Source organism: Cetorhinus maximus, chromosome 31 (genome assembly GCF_964194155.1).
Source record: "Cetorhinus maximus chromosome 31, sCetMax3.hap1.1, whole genome shotgun sequence".
In the NCBI taxonomy this organism is placed as follows: domain Eukaryota; kingdom Metazoa; phylum Chordata; class Chondrichthyes; order Lamniformes; family Cetorhinidae; genus Cetorhinus; species Cetorhinus maximus.
The window spans coordinates 953,633-965,495 of NC_135909.1; the positions used below are offsets into that span (position 1 = coordinate 953,633).

Genomic DNA, 11,863 nt, shown 5'->3' on the forward strand with positions numbered 1-11,863 from the left:
GCTATTGAAATGCAAGTTCTTTCAAATCTGTCTTTTTATAAAAGGGGGCCAGTGGAAGTAGAGGGAGAAAACAGGGAAAAGGCCTCATACATGGTTGGCAAACCTCTCACATAAAACTGTAAAGCTTCACAATTCATGCTGAATAGCTTTTTAGCAGATAAATGGTGGGTGTTACAAGGGAAAACTATTCTTGTCTTTCCTCATCAGTTCTCACAATCGAAGAAACTGCTGAATAATTTATTACCAAATTATTCCCGTCGCCTCTTTATCAATCAAGATATATGTCTTTGTTAAATATTACATACACAGAAGGAAGAGAATGGAAGGTTTTAGTGTGGTTATTCCCACTGTTAGCTCGGCATTAATTAATAAAAATAACCTACATTTCACAGGGACTGGCTGCATTAATAACTGGATTTTTCTAGGTTACAGAACAACTGAATACAAATTGTGGAGCTTCTTTTTTTCCGTTTGATCATTAATGCTATCTTTCCTTTCTTCTAATTTTCTTTCTTACTCTCCTTAAGGTGCTGACTTGGGTTAAGGTGTGGTTCCATCATCTGACCTTGCTCCTGTTCTCATCCGGAGCCACACACAAATTAACTTTACACCGCTTTTAATGGCCATCAGGAGCAGAAATGCCCAACTTACTGATCTCAACGCCATTTGTCCTGTTGCATGTATGGGTGTCAGATGAAGACAGAATTAGCCTTGGTTGTGAGAGCCACTGTGTTTAAATAGCATTCACAATCTCAGGACCCCATGTGAAGAATGGTTTCTTGAGTGAGATACTGGAGGGCTTCCAGCTCCCATGGAACAGCATCTGAGCATCTTCATAGGATTGTTATCATATATGATTATTCTATCTCGGATTTCCCTCTTCACACCTATCGAGTCTGCCCCCTCATTTTATCTCCATCCTCCCAATTAGGTTTCTCACCAAATATCAATCCTGGAGCAGATATCAACTGACCCCAAATCAGACTCCAGGCTTATATTTGTGTCCTGCCTGCCTGTGCTCAAGGCCCGAGTTAAATTTAGCCCTACCTATACCTTTTATCCAGGACACTTTTTCTGATCAATGATGATATAGTTTGCCTCAATAATGAGTAACCCTGACTTCACTCTCCAATGCAGGGCAGCATCGAGTATTTCCGTCTCAGGTCAATTACAAAGCGTAAAGAATATCATTCATGTTTTAAAGGCTGGTTAATGGATAATCAATTCCTATCAGCTGGGAATGATATTTAAGTAAATTTAATTCCATCGGGAATTGATTTATGTTCCACCACATGAAGTATTACATAACAAATGAAAGAAGTCAGCAGGCTGATTGCTCACTGCAGCAGCCTCTCACACTCCAGCAGGGTCACCAACATTTCAGAAAGTCTCACCAGGACTCCTGGGTCAGAGCATCTTTTAAACAGGATGTTTCCTCGTTGGCTATCCCTTTGAAAGCAAGCAGACATGAAAACTCTCGTGAATTGATCGCAAGAGACAATTTCTTGGTAAAATTATGGCTCTCTTATAATATCGTGAGGGGCTCTGAAATCTTTGGATTTTGTTGCAGAGGGTGTTGAAAGATCAGAGGGAAAGCTGGCAATTGATACGGGAGCTGGTGTAAGAGCCTGAAATTGTGACCCTAGTTCTTAAACACTTGCTGCTCATACATGATACTGGGGCTAAAAATACAAGGACAGGTTGAACGGACTGGCTTGTGTTCCCTTGAATGTGGAAGATTAGGGAGTGACATAAATGAGCTGTTTAAAAAACTGATGGATTTGATAGGATAGCAGGAATGGGGGGAAATCCAGAACAAGGGGGCAAAGCCTTAACATTAAAGTTGGGCTATTTAAAGGCTTATGTCAGGTAATATTTCTTCACACATAGAGTAGTGAAAATTTGGAACTCTCTCCCAAAAAAGCTGTTGAAGCCAGAGGTCAGTTGAAAATGCCAAAACTGAGATTAATAGATTTTTGTTGGGTAAGGGGCTTAAGGGTTACGGAATCAAGGTGGGTAGATGAAGTCAAGATACAGATCAGCCATGATCTAATTGAATGACAGAACAGGCTCAAGGGACTGAATGTCCTCCTCCTGTTCCTATGCCCTTAATTGCTTATCAACACTTACTGCCTGGGTGAGGATTGGCCTCTAGCATGAAGTGTGAGAGTGATGCTGGGATCTGCGGAACTGTTACCTCAGATAAAGTCAGCACCTTCAGGAGAGGAGAGCAGAAAACTAGAAGAAAGTTTTAAAAAGGAGCAATTATTAGGAGCCTGTGGAAACTGAGAGTCAAAAGTAATTTATTTTGAGTAAGTTGTCTACTTCTGATTATGTTTTTTTGCATGCTGCTGACTTGATCATTTGGGGGATATGCGGGGGGTGTAGCTTGCTAGGACTTAGTGAACCCAATAATGAGGAGGAGCTGAATTAGTATGTACACAGTGGAAATAAGTAGACCTGTGAAATAGTCAGGATTAATGACTGTATCTGCACGAACGTTGATTTTGCTCCCTCGCACTGTCAATGTCATCAGTTCTGGGGATGTTGCTGTCTTTTTTTGCAGGGGAGTTCAGGTTTAGCATTATGCATTTGATGAGCAGAAACTGCTGACTTCGGCTTTGCCCTAAAGTCCTGCTTTGGATATTTATGTCATATTGTATTCCGTTGGAAGCTCCCTGGTGTCAAGTTCATCCGGTTCCTACTGCAGGACAGTACAGCATCAGAACTAAGATTTGCACCTACAAGGTTAGAATTTTCTCCAACTATCTGGAGATTTTCGATGTTAGCTGTGATAACATTGGGCAGGATTTTCCCTTTGTCAGGCAGGCCCGGTGGGCGGGCCCAGGAGCGGCCATGAAACTGACCGCCACCCGCGATTGGGCCCCGACGATGATTTCACACTGGTGGGCCAATTAAGGCCCGCCCAGCGTGAAACACGGCTCATCACTGGCCGGGAAGGGCCGAGCGGGGGCGGGCCCTGTCGGCCGCCGGGTCCAATGGCGACCTGGCGGCCAGTTTGAAAACGGCCCAGGTAGCCCCAGAAAGGCTGCCTGGGAAGGATGTCTGTCTGTTGTCGTAAAGATGGACTCGAGTGCGGCAGCAAACGCCAGGCGGGTGGGCAATTGCCTCCCCCACCCCGGCTTTTCTGATGAGTGCCTCGCCATCCTCCTGGAGGAGGTGGCTGACACCCTTGTCCCCAGAGATGGGAGCAGAAGGCCACCGCACCTCACCAAGAGGGCATGGGAGGAAGTGGCAGCCCTGGTGAGCAGCCACGATGTGGTGCGATGCACATGTGTGCAGTGTCGGAAGTGCTTCAATGACCTGCTGTGCTCATGAAGGATGGGTAGCATGTTGGCATGGATCAGTGTGCAGAAGTGTTAAGGTGTGGCAGTCCCCCCGTGAATCTCAGGGGCATTAGAGTCTGAGTGCCAACTGTCAGTCACAACGGAGTTGGCCAAGGGGGTGAGCCTTGGCTGCTTGGACTGAGTGCCTTGCAGCTCAAGGGCCATGACTTGGATGTGCCCTGTGAAGTTTTCCTCAGCTGAGGTTGGGCAGGCTTCAGTGGCGCTGCAGGTGGAGAGTGGACTAATCAATGCTCCTCTGTCCTTTCAGGAGAAGACAAGCCATAACCAAGCCGAGAGGGCACATACAGGTGGAGGCCCGTCTAGCCTGCTGTCACTCTCCTGGTTCAGGCAAGATGCCCTGGAGCTGGAGAGCCAGCATGCTCCCCGTGCATCCGGGAGTGGAGAGGTGGAGGTGCCAGACAAAGGTAAGAGCACAGTGCACAGAGGGGAGACTTTCAGATTGTACAACCATTCTAGGGTAGTCTCCTTATCGATGGGAGCCGTGAACCTGGAGTCCCCATTGATCATTGAAAGACGACGGCACCGTGATGCAGATTTCCATTGTCTCACCAGAGTGCCTGGCATGCGCAGTGACGGTGCGGTGACTTTAACTAACGACATGTCCTTCTTCTCCCTTTTAGGTTCGCCAGCAGGTGTCCAATCTGCAGACCCTGAAGGGCCACCCTTGACACCGGAGGGCCACCAGGTGTCATTTTCACCTGCGTCACACTCGCTCTCTGAAGCAGGCACCAGCGCAGGTGCCAGCACCTCAGTGGGCATTAGAGCGGTGGCTAATATCTCAGTACACATTGGTGAGGGCACTTTACAGTTGCTTGAGGTCCAGGCGGAGGCAGAGAGTGCCCAGGGCTTCGGCCATTGAAGGACTGCTGGAGACCAGGACGATGCTCAGTCGAAAGCTGATGATGAGCCTCTGGAGTCATCCATTAGGCGGCAAATGCTGGATATTAGCGAGATGTGCGGGAGGATATGGCGGAGATCCATGAGGGTCTGTGTACCATGGACTCCGTGATGGAGGATTCCATGCGGAGCTTGAGCATTACATTGACCGTCAAGGCTGAGCGCACTGCTTCCTCCATGGAGAGAGTGGTGACTCTCATGGAAAGGCAGCTCTAGGGACAGAATGAGGGGCTCCTGGGGTTGTGCTCGGACCTGCAAACCCTCACATAGGCACTGATCTCAGGTGGTCAGTGTTAGTGCGGGAGATGGATAAGGCACCCAGTATCCCAGCTAGGTGCCCATCCATCAGTGGTGTGCAGGGAGGTCCACAGCGACTTCATGTTGGTGCACGAGCTGCCTGTCATCCCTGCGGGCTCCTCTCAGGGCACCCTGGATGATGCCAGCAGCTCCTCCGCCCCTCTGCCAGTGACTGTGGCATCTGATGAGGCTGTGATGACTAGGGTGATGCCCTAGAGGGCTACTCCCTCCCAGGCTCCACTGGCCATTGGACGACCACCAAGGACATCAAGGCCAACAAGACAGCAGAGTCAGCAGGCTGCCTCCAATGCTGGTGCCAGTGAGGGGGGAGCACCTGGACGTAGCACTCGCAAACGTAAGTTAAAGGCACCGTGAACACAAGAGGGACAGTTCACGGGTGATTTTGTGTTCATTTATGTTTATATATATTGGTCTGGGAATGAAGACCAGAGAGGTTTATGTAAATAGTTTGGAATTATCAAAAGGAGATAAATTTTGTTTTTGTTATCATGACCTGAGTATGCTTCATCTTTTTATTTTATTGATGCAGGGTACGCCTGTATGTAATGCTGGATGTACATGTCTCTGAACTCTATTGAACAGGCACTGAATGTTCTTTGTGTTCAAATGAAAGGGTCCTTTCAGACATCCGAGATGGAGGAGGCAGCCCTGGCATGCATTTGAAGCTGATCTTTGGTAGCCTAGCTGAAGGAGCATTGGATCAAAGCGAACCTGGTGTCCCTGCTTCCCTGGAGATTACCGGGGTCTGCCTCCATGCCCTTAGCGTTCTCCTCACCGTGCTTCTCTTCTGACTCACTACTGAACTCATCATGTGCAGCTGCATCAAGATCCTCTTCCTCCAGTGGGTCCCCCCTTGTCGGTGCCAGATTGTGGAGAGCGCAGCATGCAACCACTATCAGTGACACCCGCTCTGTGGGGTATTGTAGTGCTCCTCCTGAAAAGCCCAGGCATCGGAAGCGCGTCTTGAGAAGACCTATGGTTCTCTATCACCGCCCTTGTGGAGGCATGACTCATACTGTTCCGCTTCTCAGCCTCTGTTCTTGGGTGGCGGAGGGGTGTCATGAGTGAGCTCTTGGATAGCCCTTGTCGCTCAGCAGCCATCCATCCAGTTGGGCTGGAGCACTGAAGAGCCTCAGCACCTGGGAGTGTCTCAGGATGTAAGCGTCATGGGAGCTGCCAGGTTACCTTGCACAGACTTGCAGAATCTGCATCCTGTGGTCACACATTATCTGAACGTTCATGGAGTGGAATCCCTTCCTGTTGACGAAGGCACCCGGCTCACCCGCTGGCCCCTTGATGGCCACGTGTACAGTTGATTGCACCCTGGACACGGGAGAACCCAGCAATTGCTGCAAAGCCTCTGGCTCGCTCAGCCTGGCTGGCCTCGTCTGTGTGGTAAAGAATAAAGGTCAGTACCCGCCTGAACAGAGCTTCTGTAACCAGCTTGACGCAACTGTGGACAGCTGATTGGGAGACTCCAAAAAAATCCCCCACTGACCCCTGGAAAGAGCTGGAGGCATAAAGGTTGAGGGCCACAGTGACCTTCAGAGCTACTGGCAAGGGGTGTCCACTCACTCAGTCAGAGCTGATCTCAGGCCCGATCATCTGACAAATAGAGATCACGGTTCCCCTTGAGAGGCGGAACCTCCTTCTGCATTGAACCTCGGACATATTGAGGTAGCTGCATCGCTGCTAAACCCTGGCAGCAGGATAGTGGCGTCTTCTGCAGCCCCTTCTGCCTTGGACTTCCTACTGGCCCTGCACCCCTTGTGCCTGCGCCTCTCCTCCCACAGGTCCCTTCCCTGGAAGCTGCATAGGAGCACCTGGCCTCCTGTCCCTTCTGCCCCTCTCTTCCTCCTCAGAGGAAGTGCAACAGCGGAGACCACAATCCCCATTACCAGGGTAACGGAAGGCTGTCTGATACCTGGAAGGGTCCACATGGCCTGAATCCTCCAGGGTCCTGGTAGACAGCAATGAATCCTGAAATGAGGCCTGGAAATGCTAAGAATGAAGCCCCAAATAGAGATGAAGCTGCCAAGTACTAATAAGCAACCAGCTGCAAACTATCTCCAAAATTGCTCACTACTCACACTGGCAATGCTGCTGACCCTTTTTAGCCTGCCCTTGGATGAAGTTTGTGAAAACATTGGCTGGCTGCCTGCCTGTTTTGCTCGTGCAACAAGCAGAAAATTGTATGGGCAAGGTAAAATCACAGTCAGTTGGACTGTTAAGGGCCTTAACTGGCCTATTAATTAATGGCGGGCACTGCTCTGGCACCAGCACGTGGCCACTGAGCGAAACATCGTGTGAGGGCGTGATGACATCAGGACGCTTACCCAACGTCATTGCAGACTAATTTTCTCCCATTCAGGTTGGGCATGTGCCCGCCCACAGGATGAAAAATTCTGCCCACTGTCTCATCTCAGAGGCAGAATGTTATGGGTTCAAGCCCCTCTCTAAAACCTTGATCCCTTAATCTAGGCTGGCAGTCTGGTGCAGTGCTGAAGGAGAGCTGCACTTCTGGAGGTGCCACCTTTCAAATGCGATATTAATCTGAGGCCCCTGTCTGCCCTCTCAGGTGGACCTAAAAGATCCCACAGCCACTATTCAAGGAAGAGCAGGAGCATTCTCCACAATGAACTGACCAATATTTAACAAAAGCAAAATACTGTGGATGCTGGAAATCGGAAATAAGAACAGAAAATGCTGGAAATGCTCATGAGGTCTGGCAGCATCTGTGGAGAGAGAAACAGAGTTAACATTTCAGTCTGTGACCTTTCATCAGAAGCTCTGATGAAAGACCACATGTGAAAAGTTAACTTTGTTCTTCTCTCCACAAATGGTGCCAGACCTGCTGAGTGTTGCCCGCATTTTCTGTTTTCATTATGGCCAATACTTAACTCTCAACCTAGATGAATGATATGGTCATTATCACATTGATGTTTGTGGGAGCTTGCTGTCTGCAAATTGTCTGTCGTGTTTCCTACGTTACAGCAGTGACTGCACTTCAAAAGTACTTCATTGGCTGTTATGCACTGTAGGACATCCTGAAGTCGTGAAAGGTGTGATAGAAAGTACTTCTCTTTCTCTGTTGATCTTAAAGAAGTGCAAACCAGCTGTATCAAAAGTTAATAGCTGACCTGTACATTCAGTCTGAGAGCCATATAGTGCCATCAGAAACCATTCAGCCACTGGCAGCACAGAACAAAACCACCTCCTGAGGTATTGTTATCTGCAATAGCATTAACCCCAGATCATTTACTTTTGATGGTGCAGTTTTACTGCGCAGCTTTATAACAATGTTGACTGTACTTTAAATGTTGCATGTGAAGCCCATTTAGAGATGTGATAAGGTGCTATCTAAATGCAGGTCTGTCTTTCTGATGGTGTACAATGTCTTTAGCATTCCTGCGGAGTAAGTGATTTATTATTCTCAAAGCAACCAATCTAATGTTTCCTCAGTTACACCACGATTTTACCCAATGAGTAGGTGAGCCACCAAAGTTCAAGAAGGTACCAGATTCAATTCTTGGCTGCTGTTGATCTTAGTTAGGCTAACAGACGCTCTCAATCGTCCTGGGGTAGGGAAAAGAAAATGCTCTAGGCTTCCTGCTCCAGGTCATGATCCAGGAGCCCTTGTTGGAATTGTAAATGTGCATGCAGCAGGTGATTGGGATTGTCTGTAATGACCCCTGGGATTAAGCAGTCTGCTGACAATCAGCATAAAAGCTCAGATATAATAATTCAATTAATAAATATTATGGGGAGTCTTTCAGAGACTTCCAAGATGTTTGATTTTCACACTTCTCTGCCTTACAATGTAAATAGATTAATTATTAAAGGTTTTCAATGCATTCCATCAGCACTAAAGAGGTGTCAATCTAATCGTAGCAATGTGATGTGGGACACGTTAATAATGGAGTGGGGTGAAGCAGCATTCATCACCAAACAGATTTCTTCCTTAATCCTGATGTTTCATATCAGGATTATGACTATAAGATACTGAAGAGCACTATCAGTTACATTTCTATAGACTCCCTCATGTCAGAACTCACAGTCCAGAGCAGGAAAGAAATGGACAGCAAACAAGATGGAATTAGGGGTGGGACCAAGAGAATAGCAGCCAATGGCGGAGCAAAGATGAAGGGGGGTGAGGAGGAGGCCAGTATCAAGGTGTGAGCAGGAAAGTGAACACGAAGGAGGTCCTAAGATAGGGTGAGGAGAGTATCTGACAGTAATGATTTTGAAATTGATACAGAAGGGCCAAGGAAGCTAATGGAGCCACAAGAGCAGATTTAAATTGATAAGAATGTGGGTTGTAGCATTCTGAATGAGTTACCATTCATAGAGAGTAGCAGTAGGGACGAATTCTGAGACATCATTAGAGAATACAAACTTCAAGGAGATGAATTTCTGAATTAGAGCCTTGGGAGCAATGAGGTAAGGAAGAGGTAGTCAATATTTCAAAGGTAGGAGAATGTGATCTTAATGAAAGATTGGCTGCGGGGAAGAAAACTAACCGACACACAAAGTTCTGGATAATCAGAGGTGCTATTCAATAAGGCTGAAGAAGAGGAGAGGCAGCTTGGAGTTGATGAGAGCACAATAGGCTTTGGTTTTGCTTGCATTAAGTTGGGCTAAATTTTGTTTCAATCCAAGAAATAATGAAGCTTAATCCAAAACTCAGAAGAACAGTTCCTCATTCCATCCCCCACCCTCTCCCACCCTCCCCCATCCCACCATTCCCTTCAACCCCCACACAACATTCCTGTTCAATCATCCTGACCGGCCCTTGGTGAGTCAATAAAATACCAAATCAAGATATTTGTGCTGTTTATCTGCACCCAGTCGGAATGATGTAGCAAAGATGAAGGGGCGGGGGTGGGGGGGGGAATGGTGAGGAGTAGGCCAGAATCAAGGTGTGAGCAGGAAAGTGAACATGAAGGAGGTCCTGAGATAGGGTGAGGAGAGTATCTGATGGTAAAGATTTTGAAATTTATACGGAAGGGCCAAGGAAGCCAAAGGACATATTCAGCCCATCTGTTAAACCTGTATTTGTATCCAGGTTCGCAGCGGTAAATGACCACTGCAGCATTTCACCTTTCCACTTTCGGTGTGGCTGGTACAGTGCCATAAGAAATACCAGAGGGTGGGAAGGCTGCCAGCGATACAGTGAAAATGCCTCTTCTTAGGGTTAGAATGGTGTGCATTTATCCAGAAAATAAATGTGGAAGCTCAGCCTTGTATCCAGCCTTGGTCTAGATGTGTTTGATGCTGTCACCAACTACTAGAGTGTGAAAAATGTTGTGCCTTCTACATTAGCACAGTAATATCTCTTTGAAAAATGGAAAACAAGGGAAGAAGCCATTGCAGTTAGATTAACCTACTCTGCCCATTCCCAATTGTCAACACGCCCTACATTCATTAACATTTAGCTTGTGTCTTTGATGGATTAGGAACCAAGTCCCAGAGCCAGCTTCAGGAACAGCATCAGTGAAGGATGAAGCGCTTATTACAAGAGGAAGGCTGGAACTGAAGACGCTGCAAGAAATATATTCCTCACAGCTTCCACTCTAATTCATTTCAGCCGAGTCTTGATCTGCAAGCTGAAGATTTCATGTGGCATGAAAACGAGACAGGGTGAAACTATTAATTCTGGATTATAAAGCACACCCACTATTGAAGTCAATATACTGGTCACGGAAAGACATCTAGAGGGGTGACTTATATTCTGCATTTTTATGTTAATGATTTTTTTCCCATTATGTCTGCTAACAGAAAATATTTTACTTCTCTATGTAACTCGCTGCTGTCTTTCCATTATTCTGAATGTGACTCTCCTATCTCTCCATAATTCTCCAACTCCTGCCATTTATGTATTATTGTTAATGTTACTCCCTCCCATTATCAGTTACCCTCTTCGTAACTTCCACCCATGTTCCCTATGTAGCTGCTGCCCACCCCTGCCCATTCTTCTTCAGTTCCCTACTCACGCCTAGTGGCACACAAGGCAAACAATGCTTACGCCTGTTTCCATGGCTAAAGTTCCTTGAACAGGTCGCCAGCCTGTGGCCAGAGGCTATAGCTTGAGGGGCACCACTGTGCACCAAGCAAGGCTGACCAGGAAATTCTGCCGCTCTTACCGCCTGCCATAGGCGTATTGGAAGGATTTACAGGCTGATAATCAACCTGGTTAGCCATGAACACATTTACCCTGGCCATCAAGTCCTGGAGCGGGCTCGAACCACTTCACCACAGGGCCTACCTACTCCCGTCCATTATCCCGTCACCAATCCATTATCTATATAATTCTCCTCCTTGTATCCATCATTCTCTGTGTGACTCCCTCTTATCTGTTTGTCATACCAACTTAAGGAAGGATGGTATAGACCGAAGTCTCTTCCATGGCTGCAATCACTGCTGGCTGGTAGTTAATAGTGGATTGCTTTTGTGGAGAGCGGATGGAGAGATCAAGTTTGGCAGTTATGCTTGAAATGCAACCTTTGTGGAGCTCACTATCATTGCCTACCCCCTGCCTCCATTTTAATGTCTCCTTTCCTCTGAAGCAGACAGGCAACTGATGTCCCTTTAAAAGAAAAACAAGTTGTGCATTGATGGGTTATTTTCTTTGGTCTGAATGTACCTGTTGCTATGTCTTGATCGATGTTTGATTCGATATCATTGTAGCTGATTCTGTAGTGATAAAGTGATTCACATGAAGCTAAATGGTTATAAGTTTCTCTTTAGCGGGACTTGTTGACATTTATTCAAGCCTTACGGGCACAGGAAGTGTTGTAAAAGGCAGGTTGAGTCACAGAGCAAGGTGATGATGAATGTGGACTTCAGTGTAATATTCATGAATATGATGGGGTGTTTAGAGTTTTAACAATTTGAGAGATGTTTTACCCAACATCTCCCATTCTGTCCCTAATCATGATTCCTATCTCAACATCATTGACCACCACCCCCTGCCACCTCACTGACCATCTTCGGCTTGCCACTTCCAATCTCTCTCCCAATTTTCAGTCTGACTTTTCCGTCTTTGGTTTTCAACACTGCTCCAATGTAGACAGGAAAGGGAGGCTGCAGCTGGACACCGCAGGGAAGAAACATTGAGGCAGCTTTAATTTAAACAGCAAGGATTAGGGGCAGCTGGCAGAGCTGACTTCCACTAACTCTATAATCAGTTTCATCCAAACTGATGAGATTGGAAGTCAGTTAAGTGGAAAGAGAGACAGATATTCGGAGATAGACATACAAGAAGCAGGTATCAGGAATAT

At 46.9% G+C, this 11,863-nt stretch overlaps 1 protein-coding gene across 3 annotated transcripts in view; it reads left to right on the forward strand.

Annotated features, from left to right (window-relative positions):
• Nucleotides 1-11,326, forward strand: part of LOC144670180 (ADP-ribose glycohydrolase MACROD1-like) — an 886,999-nt gene extending 875,673 nt beyond the window's left edge. For all 3 annotated transcript variants that reach the window (XR_013573837.1, XM_078532655.1, XM_078532656.1), the window contains one exon: nt 10,040-11,326. Coding sequence is in view for 2 of the 3 variants with exons in the window: in XM_078532655.1 (XP_078388781.1) it covers nt 10,040-10,080 (41 nt within the window). In the remaining variant the exon portion in view is untranslated. The remainder of the gene's footprint in view (nt 1-10,039) is intronic.
• Nucleotides 11,327-11,863: the final 537 nt, after the last annotated feature.